The following is a 15450-nucleotide window of genomic DNA, read 5'->3' as shown; positions in this document are numbered from 1 at the left end:
GTGTTTCAGGCGCTCGGTGCTGTACAGCGCCTCCTGTGGACGAACGTCATAGAGCCTGCCCGAAACTAGGAGAAAAATTGAAACGGGAGTGGCAGCCACAGAGGGAAATGATTACCTATCCAGGCCATACCATTTAGGGCCATGCGCAATAGGGGGGGTGCGTTTTTAAAACGCCCCCCCTCCCCCCCAGGGCTGTATTTTTGATTACAATATCAACAAACTGTCCGTGTTTCAGGCGCTCGGTGCTGTACAGCGCCTCCGGTGGCTGTGAATACATGATAAAAATGTCACCATAGGATGTGTGCATTGAAAGAATCAGCCTTTCGTGACAAACGAATCTCAGCAATCTCCTTTGTAACACTCTGTGACCAGCCGCAGCTGGCCGATTTTCACCACATCCTCTCCCACCAGTTTGTCGTAGGCCTCGGTGATGGCGTCGAAGATTTTCCTCGCCGATTTCAGCTCATGCAACAGCGTCTTCGCCACGGTGCCGACCTTGACATCGTCCGCTTCCATGTTGCAGTACTCATTGATCACTAGGTCGAGTAGGTGATACACCGCAGTTTTCACAGTACGAGTAAAGATGACGCCCAACCGTCAAGCTCGGCGTCTTGCCGCTCGCTCGCCGCCGCCACACCACACTCCGCGTCGGACAGTATCTCCCCCTCTTCCGAGGAACTGTCAGTTGAGCCGTCCGAGGAACGGTCCTCCTCGTCGCGACGCAGGGGTGCAGAGTCCATCTTTTTCTATTTATTTATTTTTTGTTGTTTTGTTGTTATAGCGACTTCATAGAACAGCTACAGCATAGGTAAACATTCAGTGAGTAAGTAAGTAAGTAAGTACATAGACTGCATTGGATCTAGAAATCCTAGAAAACAAGTGAAATGAAACTCAGCCTTCATAGTTTAACAAGGAGAAACGGGGTGGGTTTAGCTAAGCGAACATTGACAGTGTGCAATTTAACTGAGAATATCTAAGGGCTCCACCGAGCCCCATGAGAACATAAGATGTAAAGTACGCTCCTGCGCCTAATAATCCCAAGGAGGGGAGGCCGAAGAATTTACACTGCTCCTTCAATTCGATCCTCTCCTCTTCTTCCCTTTTTCTTTGTTCTTCCTCCTTTCTCCCCATCAGCCTTTCTCCTTCGAGTTTCTTCTGGGCCGCCTTATACATCTCGTCGGTGTAGTGGTTTCCTCCACTGAAATCCACCATTTCATCTATTTCATCCAGAAGACAGCCCCGGAGTGTCGATCACAGCGATATTTCTTCCGTCTTTGCCCTCTGCCTCTTTTCTGAGACAGCCATCGGTGACAGACTCGGGCAAAACCTCTTCTTTGAAAGCGATCGCATCCCCCAGGATGGTGTTTCCGGACGCACTCTTTCCCGATCCTGTTTTACCGACCAGAAGGAATCTCAGTTCTTCACGGGTCGCAGAGCCTGCGGGGTTGGGGAAATGATGGTAACATTTGAATCATTCCAGAAAAAAACCCCCATAAAACACTACGTTACACTAGGCTATTCTTTTGTTATCTTTGTATTGATGTTGACAGCAAGCAGTTTGTCCACATAAAGCAAGTACCACAAGCAGCACACAACCCTGGGATTGCACTTTACCTTTGTATTGATGTTGACAGCGAGCAGTTTGCCCACATAACACCAGTAGCACAAGCAGCACACATCCCTGGATCCGGCCTTTGGTCGGCAACATTTTCAGTAAGCTAAGAAAAGAAGAAAAAAGAGGTGAAATTAAGGCACATTCAAGGAAAGTATTTCAGATCAGATTAGCAAGTTAAACCACACTGAAAATACACGTTGAATAAACCATGGCCCCAAACTGGTTGGTTGTCCCATGTGTTTCCCCCGTAGCTGCTCCAGGCGCACACACAATGAGCCCTGGTTTCGCGACGCAGGCATAGCAACAACCTCCTTCTACTCCTCACTACCTCCTGTGTGTGTGTGTGGGAGGTACTGGGTTCCTCACAGACGGTGGTGTTCGCAAAACCCGCCCTCCCCAAAGCTAAGGGCTCGCCAGCAAGGCCCGTGAGAGCGAGGGTCCGAGGTCCAAACGGAGGGCTGTGTTCGCGTAACCCGCCCTCCGCAGACCTACCCATATGGAAAAGATGTATATAAATCTTGTAAGGTTTTTATCTGTCTTGTGTGACACTTGTATGAAAAATATACAAGAGTGAAAATACATATAAGATCCCTTAAAAAATTATATAAATGAAACTTGCATGTTTTGGATACTTCTTTAAAAAATATATGACATTAACCCGACATATATTATCCTAAGAAGAAAAATGTAATATCATACTTTTATGAGTTAGACAATCATGAGTGAAACTAAACTATTGTAAGTTTTTCATAGAGAACAAAAGATTTACTTGTGTTATCACAAACAGGAAACAACTAACAATTAACATTGAATGACAAAAAGATGTGGGGGAAAGCCACAAATTTACGAGAAGTTTGCTTTGAACATGTGATTAAATAAAACCCCACATTAGAATTTCCCTCTGGGATTGATAAAAATGCTTTTCATTCATTTGTGTAAAGTTTATTTATTTCTTTGTTTAGCATTTTTGCAAAACTAGGCATCCTATTCCTGACTTTCAAATAATGTTTTTTCCCATTATTGCATTGACATTTAAAGAACAAACTTTTACAATAAGTTTGACAAATGATTAAATCAACACAGTAAATATTCAAAATACATCTCAAATGTATTCTATATAGATGGAAAAGATATTAGACAATATTCATATTGTAGAAATATTTTTAATTTTGCACAGAATCAGCAGATTACACAAAGATGTAGATAAAATACATTTTATATATAATATATTTCTGTCTTTTTACATGACCCAGATTCATTATGACAGTGCTTTAAGGACCATTTAAACACCACACCACTAGCTTAATGGAATTACATTGAAATACATAAATGTTGTGAACATGCATTGCAAAATGTTTTGACAGAATTATTTTTTTCCCCCAAGTCAGAAACCCATATTTCAATAAGAAATATGTTCAGAAATGACAGCGTGAATGCGCCACCTTTATGAACCGCTATGGCTTTAGACCTTGTTAGCTGCACATTTCACTCTTAATTAGAATGACATTTGACACAATTGAAAGCCTTTGAATCTCTCCCATAATCAACACCATAATCAGTAGCTCCACCTTCACATTTGGATTGAATCATTTACAATAAGATTTAAGATTAAATTATTTACAATAGTACGTATTCAGTAGCTGACATACAATTGAGGTAGAGTCTGGACACTGTATGTACATACATGGCCTAACTATCTGAGTAGCATTTATGGCTTTGTAAAAGCCTGTGGGAAAGTGAACAGTTGACATATAGCTCAGCTGAGTTCTGATAAGAGAACCTCTGGCTAACTTTTGCACTGTGCAATTACCATATTTTCCTATAGCATATAAACAATGACTATCCATTTCAACAAAGTGTGAGACTGCAAAAATACTTCCATTTTTTAAAAGCACCACATAATTGTTTCTTTGTTTTGTTTTGCTGTACGTGTAACCGTGAACAATGTCTCCATTCACAGAAATTCTCTTGTAGTAACTCACCACAGAGTTTGTGGGAACCTCTCTAACTGGGTGGAGAGCAGCTTGATCTCTCAGAGATATTTGTCTTACATTTGGTGAACCAAGGGCAGTCACCTGAGTAAACTTTACATGCTTCTTGACATGCTGGGTTCCTTGTCTCATTTCATTGCAGAACTGTTTAACTTCTGCAGCTGCATTTGTTAAGAACTGCTTAGCTAAACGAGGAAAGGCACGGGAGACTGCCACTCGTTTGCATATTTGTTGTGGTACAGCTTGACTACTTTTTATTTGTTTCAAGAGGTACCCATTGAAACTTTCAAACATAAAGGCTGAGTGAGCCCATAAAGGACCCCATTGCACAACACTTTTACTCAAATGCAACAATGAATGAACATTGAATGTCATGTGCTGTTTTCCATACAGAGATTGTACACCTCCAACAAAGTACACTAATGCGTCGTGTGCGTGGCTTATCAGTTCAGTATTTAATTCGGACCCCAAGAGAATGCTTATCCCTTCTACCAGTAATGCCCAATGACAGTGATACTTCTGTGGAAGTATGCCTTTCAGAACTGGCAAGCTATAGTACAAAAGCCAATGCTGCCACTCATGAGCTTTCTAGAATTTACGTTCAATTAAAGATCTTGGAACTCGAGCGACGATACCTGGAGGTTTAATAGACAAGAGGTGTTTGTCTATGCTTGCTATTTGTACACCTATGTACCATGGCTCAGAAGTGTTTTTAGAATCCATCCATAAAGATGCCATGTATCTGCACACACCAAGCAGTACACAGTGCATGTAGTCAGGGACCATTCCATTGATAAGATCAAACAATGGCAAATCTGCAAGAGGAGATGAGCCCTTTATCCCCAAAATAGTCTTCCCTTGTCTTTCAACTATTTGTCCTATTTCTACTGTGGTTTTATGATTTCTGTCACTTGGCTTTTCATCAGGACATGCGTAAACCCTTGTTTTTCCATTCCCTTTCCTTGTTTGCATCCCAGGATGAAGGCAAACTCCACAGCCATATTCACCATTAAATTGCTTGAAATTTTGTAACAATGGTCTTGCTACAGCATCACACACACAGCACAATGTGTGTACTTTCATGTGTCTCCGTGCCTGATTGTTAGGATCTTGCCACTCAAAACCAACTTGAGAAAGATTTGTACACTCCTCGACAAATGGTTTAAAGAAGCAGGACATGTCTGGCTTTTTGGATCCAAACCATAAAGCACATAGAAGTACATGTTTGTCTCTACTCTCCGGTGGTATCTCATTAATGCAACACAATATTGGCCAAATACTAAATTTGGAAGACTGAAAAACTGGTACACCATCACAATTAAAAGTGAGGGACAGAAAATCATCTTTACTGGTAGACTTTAAGGTCTGATACAAGCTGCCATCACATATGTCCTTTATTACACGGCTACCACTGGGATCACCTCTGAAACATAGATCATGCACATTGTGGTTCTCAAGAATGTCTTTTAGCTGATCTTTTAATGGTATACTAATAAAAAAGTTACCTTCCTCTAAACTGGCTTTCACTGTTGTGAATGAAGAACATGACACACAATTAAGTGTTTCCTCCAAAGATTGTGAAGACCCAATGTACTTAGTACAAACTCTACAGTAATGATGTCGTTTAAACTGTTTTGTAATATCAGCGAAGGGTTTCTCCAGAAAATACCTGCTTGATGGAACTACAGTAGTCCCAGCAGAATGTAACTTGAGCAGTTTCAGCAAGTCCTCCATTAATACACCTGTAGTGTTGTGTCTCAAAGCAAAGGAGAGGATTGACATGATGCTTTGAATTTCTGTTAGTCCACTGGAGCAGTTCACATCAACTCCTGCTTCAGGGGCGTTCTCCTGAATGGTTGAAAAAGAATTGTGTTATATTTGAGCAGGTTTCACTTATTTTCATATGTAGCCTTGTTTTTTTTTTTTTGCAAAACTGCATTTACAACATAAACAGCAGTCATAGCGACGTTTGTCATAGTTAAAAATGCAATTAACCGCAAGTCTTACCTGCACCATTGTGACCATTTCTATTCTTTCCTCCTGTCTTTGGGTGGCATCTTCATTGTTTCCCTGAGAAGTATTCAAATTAACTACTCTTTAAAGAAAAGAGAGCCATAGAAAGGGAACACATCTTGCATTTGTTTCTTACCAGTGACACCGTTTGTGGTTCTGGTATCTGCTCATCTCTTTGGGCAGCATCTTCACTTTCCTGTGAGGAATACAACCCAAGTATTGAATATATATATGAATTAAATATCCGAATGATATATTCCAGAAAAAGTAGTGAGTCTGTCACTGGAAGTGGAGCACATCTTGCATTTGTTTCTTACCAGTGAAACCGTTTGTGGTTCTGGTATCTGCTCATCTCTTTGGGCAGCATCTTCACTTTCCTGTGAGGAATACAACCCAAGTATTGAATATATATATGAATTAAATATCCGAATGATATATTCCAGAACAAGTAGTGAGTCTGTCACTGGAAGTGGAGCACATCTTGCATTTGTTTCTTACCAGTGAAACCGTTTGTGGTTCTGGTATCTGCTCATCTCTTTGGGCAGCATCTTCACTTTCCTGTGAGGAATACAACCCAAGTATTGAATATATATATGAATTAAATATCCGAATGATATATTCCAGAACAAGTAGTGAGTCTGTCACTGGAAGTGGAGCACATCTTGCATTTGTTTCTTACCAGTGAAACCGTTTGTGGTTCTGGTATCTGCTCATCTCTTTGGGCAGCATCTTCACTTTCCTGTGAGGAATACAACCCAAGTATTGAATATATATATGAATTAAATATCCGAATGATATATTCCAGAACAAGTAGTGAGTCTGTCACTGACATATTTAAACAGCTTAATGGTGAGCTGTACTTTTCACTTTTACAATGTGATGGAGTAGCGTAGAAGAGACATAAGAATGAAAGTAATGCTTTATTGTGGCCTTTTTTCTGTATGTTGCTTTTAAAAGGAGAGAGAAAGAGAGAGAGAAAGAGAGGGAGAGAGAGACTATAATAATGTATTTTTATTTACCATTGGAACTGTGAAAGTTCCTTCTCTCTGGCTGTCATCTTCACCATTGTCCTTGAAATGATACAAATGAACAACTTGTTTAAGATACATTTTTCACAGCTCCGCTGAAAACAGTCGGGATGAAATTTCCATGTTGTTATTATTGTGATTGTTATTATTCTTAATGTTTTTATTGACCTTTAAATAAACACAATGAAAGAGGTTGTCTTCTAAGTAAAAAACTACATTTTTTTAAATTATATTTATCATCTCACAATTACTTAAGTAGCACTTCAGATTACTTTCAATGCAGAAACATTATGAATATAGTCTAGATTCTCAAATACTTTGCATTTTCTTATCATAACTAACCTAAACAGAATTTATCAGTCATTTGGCAAACACAATAAATTATGTTGCATAACTTATCATTGAAAATAAATATCTATGTAAGTGTATGGAATTATTAGTTTGTTAACCTACTTAGTACACACAACACAAAAATATAAGCCAAGTTATGGGTGTCAAATTAGAACTGGAATGTTCCACTTAACCAAAGTATTAAAACCCAAACACTTTGTATCAAGTGCTACTATGGTAGCTGATAAGACATTAACGATATACATTCACTTACTTGTTGTTGTGTGTTGTGCTGTCCGATGTCAGTCAAAGCTCTGTCGATTTTTCTAAAAAAATTAATAAATTCTTGTAGCTTTCATAACAATGACAGAAACTGACAACTGTATTAACTTATTGGCAAAGGTGCACATACCGTTTTTTCCATCTGGTCAAAGTACGTGAAGGAACGTTTTTCCGCATCCAGTCTATTTCACTTGTGTCAGATCTATAATGTTTTCTTTTCGGCATCACTGGCTCTTAAGTTACAAAACTCAGTTGGAATGTCAGTATAGTCTATAATCTGTGAAAAACATATTCTACCGCCAAATAGAGAAAATACTGACGTAGAGCATGAACTCAAAAATTTGTTTTCAGCTGTGAGTGCCATGATTGGTTAAGTGTACGGTCAAATATGAGGATACACCAATCAAAGGCAAAGTAGGGCGGGCCATGCTGCAGCGTACAGGTGGCCAGCTTTCACCGCGAGACCTCACACGGTCCTCATCAGGTAACGGCTTCCTTACGTAATTTAACAACAAGCGGGAAATCGGTCTAATAAAGTGTGTCTTGCAAAGATGGAGACTACGGAGACGAATAAAACTAATATCAGAGGTAAGTCGCCTAAATGTTTTCGAATTTGAATGACTTAGCTTAAGCTAATAGCTTGCTAAAAGTGGTTTGATGTTTTACGGGTCACATAGAAACAAGTGACCAACGTGGAAATGCTCTCTTCAGAGAATTATGCATGCGACATAGCACTTGGTGTCATTAAAATGGTTCAAACGGTAAAAGTATGCCTATAGAAACCATGTCAAATAGAATATTTTTTGATAAGAAAAAGCCTTTATTAGCATATAGCCTGTAGCATTCTAGCTAGGAAAAAGCAATTCTTTTTTTCCTCCCCCCTTCATTTACTACAGAACACGAGGAGAGGAAGTTTGCAGTGGTGCAGTGGAGTGAAGGGGAGGACTATGGAAAGCTTAGTGAAGTAAAAACTGTTAACATACGGGGGTATGATGACTCCAAGATGGACCAGCATGGGAATCCCATTTCCACTTACTCGGCAGTTATTGAATGGCGCCATGGGAAGAAACAGCGAGGAGGGTGGCCACATTACAGGGGCACTGTTGTTTTTGTCCCTGGTAAGTAATTGTTAATGATTTGAAATGTAGAATGTCCTTCTCTACTTGAAAGTAGTTCTCTAAAGAAAAACTGAATTCACTCTTTAAAGTCATGTGCTTACTTCGTTTTTCCAGGGAGCTGAAGACTGTACTACATGTTTACTTAATATACATTAAGTATACATTACATAAAGTCGCAACAGTTTTGTATTTTATCACTCGTCTTTACTCTGCTCTAAGTAAAAGTTTACATATTAACACAGTAAATCTCCTAAATGTGGCTCCTACTCCTTTTAACCCTAACCCCTGACTAATGAGATGGTTGCTTTTAGATGTTGAATAGTTGTATATTTTATGTTTCACATGTATGGAAATTCTGTGAAATAGGAATTGTTTGTTTTTTTGCTAAATGCACTATGTGAATCACAACTCAACACAAAACTAGACACTGTTACTGCTGTCTTCTTCTTCTCTTTCTCTATCCCATATACAAATGTTCTCTTTTCTTTGTTAGCTCTCTCTTTCACACAGGTCGAAGAACCATTCCAGTGTTCAGTTGTGTTTTTAGTCAGGAGTAAAAAATAACATTCATTACTGCAATTACCTGAAAACAGGACATAGTCTGGTGATTAAAAAAAAAAAACACCTGTGGAGTAATGAGGGGATTGTTGTAATGTCTTTTTGTTTCCTCCTTTGTGCTCTAGCTACTCGTTTTGAGGCAGCTCGGAAAATTAATGCACTGCTGAAGGAAAATGAACCAGAGGACCTGACCAAGAGGGTATCTGTCCATCCTGAAAACTATCAGGATGATTCTGATGACTCCGATCCAAATGAGACTCTGATTCTGTCGCAGCCATTGCAACTCAAGGTGACATTTCACTTGGAACCATTTTGTAGTATCCGTGTTTTACATGTTATCTAAACACTCCATCTTTAAATATTGGCTTCTAGGCTAGTGTCAGTCATTAGGAAACCATTATATACATGTTTTCATGTGGAAAATGAAACATTTTAGGTGATGGCTCCTTTAAAAAGTTGACACTATTGTATTGTACATCTACCATTGGATGGAGTCTATGCAGGCTACAGCCTTATGAAACGGGACAGTGTAGCCTGCAAGTAGCATTTCCTGGTTATGTCTGAACATCCTCACCATCTTTCTATTATGTTACACACCATTTCTGTCACCAAGCAATGACTGTAGTACTTCTCTTTCCCTAAAAAAATATATATATTTTACTGATTTTTACCTTTTTCAGATCAGATATAATTTTAAAACTGAAACGTATTTACATTTAAGAAAAGGAACTCCACCAGTGGTCCCCCTATTCTACTGCACACAAAGGTCATTTGTATACAATGATTGTCAGGATTTGTTAAAGGAAAAAATCACTTGTAGCCACCTAAATTGAATTATGGTAAACTTTTTTTTTTTAACTGTATTCAAATGAGCCCAATCTTTGGAACAGGCCTAGTTACAGTTCTGTGATGTGCAGTACCAGTTAAAAGTTTGGACACACTTTCCCATTATATTTAATTGTAAAATTGTACAAACTTTTGACTGGTACTGTATGTGGCTAAGAAATCAGCTCTTTGAAGTATGCACCCTACACTTTGTGGCACAGCTATTGAATCTGTTGTCTTTACACTTTAGATTCATAACTTTTATGGCAGCTTTGACTATTTTATGTAAATTCCTCTTCTTTCTCGCTATCTTTTTTCATGTCCAGAAGTCAAAGGCTCCTTCAAAGAAAGACCCTGCACAGGAATTCCTTGCAATGTACAGTCATTCACCACCTTCAGTCGCTTATGGTGAAAAAAGTCCAAAAAAGACAGTAATTGGTCTAAAGCGGAAGATCCAAGACCTGAAACAAGAGAATGATAAACTGAAGGAGTTGCTTGTCCAAGGTATCACTTCCTATCACTAATTTAACAATTAAACAGCCAATATATTTGAAAAAGTCACTCTAGCCTATGTATAAACCATTCTGGTAATCATTTTTTTTATTCATTTACTATATATAGATGTGCCAGAACTCATGAAGACGATGAAAAAGGTGATTAATTTGGCTGAACCTCTTAAGAGATCCAGTTTTGAGCTTCCCCAGATTTCTCCGCAGTCCACGCCCGGTTCATCATCAGATGGTTCGCTGCTGCCCCCTCCCAAATCTACTTCATCCTTCTCAACACCAGCATCTGTCATTCTATCAACAAAGGAATCCCAGTCATCAAAGGTAATGGAATTTTAAAGAATAAATAGATGAAGTGCATAAATTGGATCTACTGTCTTTCTACTTACAGTTGATCCAACCTTGAACACAATACCAATAAAAGTTTTGACGGACTTTCCTATTAGATTTAATGGGAAAATATGTCAAAACTTTTAAATTGGTACTCTACTTATTAGTATGATGGATCTAATTCAAGTGTTAAATTCATTGACTGTGTTTCTGCTGTGAAGTTTCCCTTCTTAACAAAGGAGTCTATGGGGATTGACTCTGTTTTAGAGCCAGCCCCTGGTGGAGCAGACGCAAACTACAATTTTTCTACAAAAGCTTCACTTTTGCATGGGAATGCCTGTGCGAGTAACAAGTGATGCAGAAAAAAGTTTTGCAATCCAGTAGCTTAGCATCCGGACATTGCAGGTGAACGACGGCTCCGGGAATATACATAAATGTCACTGCCTTCAAAACTAGACGAGAAACAGAGTTTTAAGTCTGGAAAGGTATGTAGTTGTTCTTTACGTCTCTTATATTGATCAAAATGTCTTTTTGTTGGAACAGGTGGAGATTTATCCTGGGACTGGAGTCATGGTAGAGAAACTGGCCTGGGCCTATGCTACTAATGCAAATTCATCTACAACCTTTGTGAGGCATCTGCTCACAGCAGTCTTCCCTGTGGAAATATTGCTAGTGAGCAATCTTCGAGGGGGAAAACGAGGCAGAGGACATGCACGTTTACCGCTCGACAAAAATAAATTGGATGCCATCTACAGTAAGTTTTTAGCTTTTTATGGCATGTTTTCGCAGTTGTCCACACTTCTGGCATTTAAAGATAACAAAGGACCAATGAAAAACAAGGGCCACACATATGAAGAATATCTTCTTAACATTTATGCATATATTATTGTTGATGAAGAAAGGCCTCCACCAAATAGAGGATTCTAGTTGATCTTTTTTGAGTTATATCCAGATGAATGAATGGTCTTTTCATGACATACTATTGTAGGCCTTAGATTTCTCTGTAGGCCTTTCATTTCCTTTATGGTGCATTTTGTTTGTCCAACTACAAAGTAACAAATGATGGTAGATAAGTATTTTACATTCTGGATGTTCTTGCATTTGATGTATTTCAGTGACTGCGTTTACATGCAGCCGATAACCCATTCAGAACTGGAATGTTAGCAATAACCCGGTCACACATGGCTTTAAAATACCGGCAAAAATCCAAATATAAATCTTGGAGTTACCAAATATTTTTGTGAGAAAAGGGTCATGTAAAACCTCTATCGGCATATCGCCATCAGAATGAAAATGGATTTGTGTTTTGCACATGTTCTATTCCCGCGGAATCCTGGTCTTTTGAGTAGAGGAACTTTGTGTATGTGCCGTCTGGCTCTCTGTGACTCTCTCATCTCATGCATGTGAATGAGTTATTCCGAATGTTTCAGAACCCTGAATAGTGAGCCTAACTCGACCATAACCTGAATATTGGCTGTATGTAAATGTAGTCAATGTAGTGAACCGCTCCATGCATCGTCTGCAAATTTCAAAGCTGGCACCATTAGATATTAAGACTGATTAATGCAGGATCATTGCACTATTGTTTAAGATCATTGGGTTCTTTTACACTACTAATTCTGTTCTTGTCATCACCCCCCCCCCTGCATTTTTGTACATATATAGGTGCAACCCTTGAGAAGTGGCCTGGGACCCATCCTTCCACATTGGTACTACAATCAATGCCAAGATCACAGAACTCCGGGCCAGAAATAAAAATGTCTCTGTCACAGCATCCCCATAACTTGACTTTCGATGTCTCATTTGGCATGTTATTATAATGCCAATTCATGTTTTATCTATTAAAGATAGATTGTTTGTTTTGTTTTTTAAGTGGGCAGGTTTTTTGCCCTCCAAAGTTTTACTCATGTTAGCAGGTAAAAGTTCCACAAATTTGCAGCAAAAGGTATGCAGCTTAGCATGCTCTTTAAACAATAGAGCTTAGATTAGGTTAAATATTTCTGTGAAATATTAGTATGTGACTGTTATATCAGAATAATAAAAGTTAATTGAATTTAAAGATTGCCCAGTATTCATGTTTTTTGTTTTTGTTTTCTTCAGTATTACAATACATTGACTGCCGACCTGTCAAAGAAAGTTATGTTGGCTTACGAGTTTGTCTTTGCATTGCTAGTTTTTAACTGATGTTGGTCAAGCAGGGGCAAATGATACTGTTGTCTTTTTCATATGTGATATTTTTTTTTTCTAGTAATGTTAATTTGTATAAAATTAATAATTAAGTTTATAGGTTTTTTATGAGATGAGATTTAAGAATTCTTAGAAGAAAAATGTAAAAAAAAGAATAGTTTACCATAAAAATGTATTGCCGGAACATAAAGTGAAAACATATGTAATCTAACATATTCTTAGAATATATGTATAAAAAGCATTTAAAAAAAAGAGATTATTGCCCTGCAAACTACATTTACTTTACATATAAAAAAAATTTATATAACAGATTTTGTTCATATATGTAAAGCATATGTCTTTATGACAATTATGTACTAAAAACTATGCAAATATTATATGGAACATCTATGGAATACATACTTTGACATGTACTTTCCTTATATAACTCATACTTAGTTTTAACATGATCCTTATGTGATCCACTTTATTATCATGTATGAAAGTAACCCGAAAGTGGCCACTTTCAGGAGTAAATCATACAAGCCTTATATGATTCACTATATATGGAGCAAACTAAAGCTGATGCAAATCTTTTCTAAGTTTTTTATATTTCTTTAACATATGGGTTTTATACGTTTTTTATATTTCTTTTCCGTATGGGTAAGCGTACGCTACCGAGGCGCTTGAGAACGATGTAGAGGGAGCAAGGATGAGGAGGAGGCAAGGAGTGTCTGAAGTCCAAACAGAGGGCGGTGTTCGCGTATTAGGCAGGCCACAGAGCTACTCTTTCACTAGCGAGGCGCTTGAGAACGATGTAGAGGGAGTAAGGAGTACGAGGAGCAATGGAGAGCCCAAGGTCCAACTAGAGAGCGGTGTTCGCAAAACCGGCCATCCGCAGACCTAAGCATACGCTCGCGAGGCGCATAAACGGAGGGCCGTGTTCACATAATGGGCAGGCCAAACGGCTGCTCTTTCACTAGCGAGGCACTTGAGAATGATGGAGAGGGAGCAAGGAGGAGGAGGAGGAGGCACGGAGAGCCCGAGGTCCAACTGGAGGGTGGTGTTCGTGTAATAGGCAGGCCAAACAGCTTCTCTTTCACTAGCGAGGTGCAGGAGAACGATGGAGAAGGAGCAAGGAAGACGAGGAGCAACGGAGAGCCCGAGGTCCTATCTTAGGCCCATTTACGCGTAACCCAAGGCCCATCCGGCAAAGCGCTCACCTGCGACGAGCAGGAGAACGGAGCAGAAGGAGGTCATTCTGTTTAATTATGCGTAGGTTGGTTTTGGTGGGTTTTGTGTTCATCAGGCTCTGAGGCCACACAGGAGGACTGTCAGAGCATCGCTCTCTACTTTGAGGGAGAGAAGAAACACCTGCAGGCTGGCAAGTTCTTTCAGAAGTGTGGACAGTACAGCAGAGTAAGAGCAATGAATTCACTCATCAGTCATGTTTAGTTTTATGACTCCTGTTATTCAAACGGCTCTTTTAATTCTGGACAACTGTCAGGCGCTGAAGCACTTCTTGTTGTGCCCTAACACCGAAGACAACCTGGCGATCGAGATGGCGAACGGCATGCCCCCAGGGATTCCCAAGAGGGGGGTGGAAGAGAATCCCACCGGATGGATCAAAGAAATACGACACTTGGCAATGGTAATATGACAACGACCGCGGAATGCATATGAGGAAAGATATGCAAGAACCGACATGGCCTGCGGATCCACCAGGCCAAAATGAAGTATGAGGAGAAGGTGTTGGCATCACAGTGCGCAAGAAGCACACCTGGTGAGACGAAGGAGGAACCAGGCCCAGAGTCACCCCACACTCCCCGGAGCCTCCAGGTGATGCAGGCCCCTGAAGCTCACAAGTCATCAGAACATCGTCGGGTGCAGTGGCCTCAAGCTAGCAAGGAGAAGGAGTGGCTCCAGTTCGACGAAGACGTTGATAAAGCTCATGAGAGAAAGAGGGCAAAGTATTCCGAGTTAGTGGAAGAGTGCCGGAGTAATGACTGGCGGGCAAGATGCCAACCCATCGAAGTGGGATGTCGAGGATTCGCGGGTCAATCCCTTTGCAGGGCATACAAAATGCTAGGCGTCGTAGGGGCTAACCAGGGAAGAGCCATCAAGTTGGTCACCAACGCAGCAGAAGCAGAACTTTGTTCCAGGTTGCTGGAGAGGGAGACATCGTGTCCCATGTGCTCCGAGTGTCTGAGTGCCAGTCAGGTTAAAAAGATCTCCGACTCTTCAAAATAAATGTTCAACTCTTTTTTTTTCAAAAAACATGTTTATTTAAAAAACAAACAAACAAACAAACAAACAAGCAAAGTTATAGACCTCTCCAATCCAGGGAACTACATGCACCCAAGCACTCAGCATGAAATACTGTGAACTTACTGCAAAAATGAATTACCTTGTGTTCTATTGTAAATATCTCCTCTGAATACATGCAGTCATTTTACCATCTGCTTCGGACAATCTCACTCTTACATATTAAATTGAATTAAATAAAAAAGAACTTTTTCGTTAGGCAAAAATCTTCGGTGCTGTTAAAGAATACACGGTGACTCACTTTTCTGTTTTTTTTTGAGAAAGTGTTGTTTCATATTAGATCAGCGGCAGTGATGTCACTGTACTCGATCGTACCACAGGTAAGTAAGAATCTGAATCTGTAGATTTTTTTATATTATTTTT

General features: G+C 39.6%; 2 protein-coding genes across 2 annotated transcripts; one reads left to right on the top strand and one right to left on the bottom strand.

Moving 5' to 3' along the window:
* Positions 1-6036: 6036 nt before the first annotated feature.
* On the bottom strand, positions 6037-7484 carry LOC309693069 (uncharacterized protein; the record flags this gene model as incomplete). The annotated part of the gene is made up of 5 exons (XM_082512045.1): positions 6037-6177; positions 6299-6358; positions 6639-6689; positions 7252-7303; positions 7390-7484. 5 exons carry the CDS (start codon positions 7482-7484, stop codon positions 6037-6039), a joined length of 399 nt encoding a protein of 132 aa, XP_082368171.1.
* Positions 7485-7757: 273 nt separating this feature from the next.
* On the top strand, positions 7758-12780 carry LOC309693068 (uncharacterized protein; the record flags this gene model as incomplete). Its single annotated transcript, XM_082512044.1, has 8 exons — positions 7758-7847; positions 8156-8377; positions 9061-9224; positions 10087-10264; positions 10382-10590; positions 11140-11350; positions 12262-12305; positions 12697-12780. The coding sequence occupies exons 1-8, from the start codon at positions 7811-7813 to the stop codon at positions 12778-12780; spliced, it is 1149 nt and encodes a 382-aa protein (XP_082368170.1). The 5' UTR covers positions 7758-7810.
* Between the last annotated feature and the right edge of the window lie 2670 nt (positions 12781-15450).

This window comes from Aulonocara stuartgranti (genome assembly GCF_965226115.1).
Source record: "Aulonocara stuartgranti genome assembly, chromosome: 17".
Classification (NCBI taxonomy): Eukaryota; Metazoa; Chordata; class Actinopteri; order Cichliformes; family Cichlidae; genus Aulonocara; species Aulonocara stuartgranti.
Note: the sequence above shows the minus strand (reverse complement) of the source record. Positions and strands in the feature narration are given on the sequence as shown.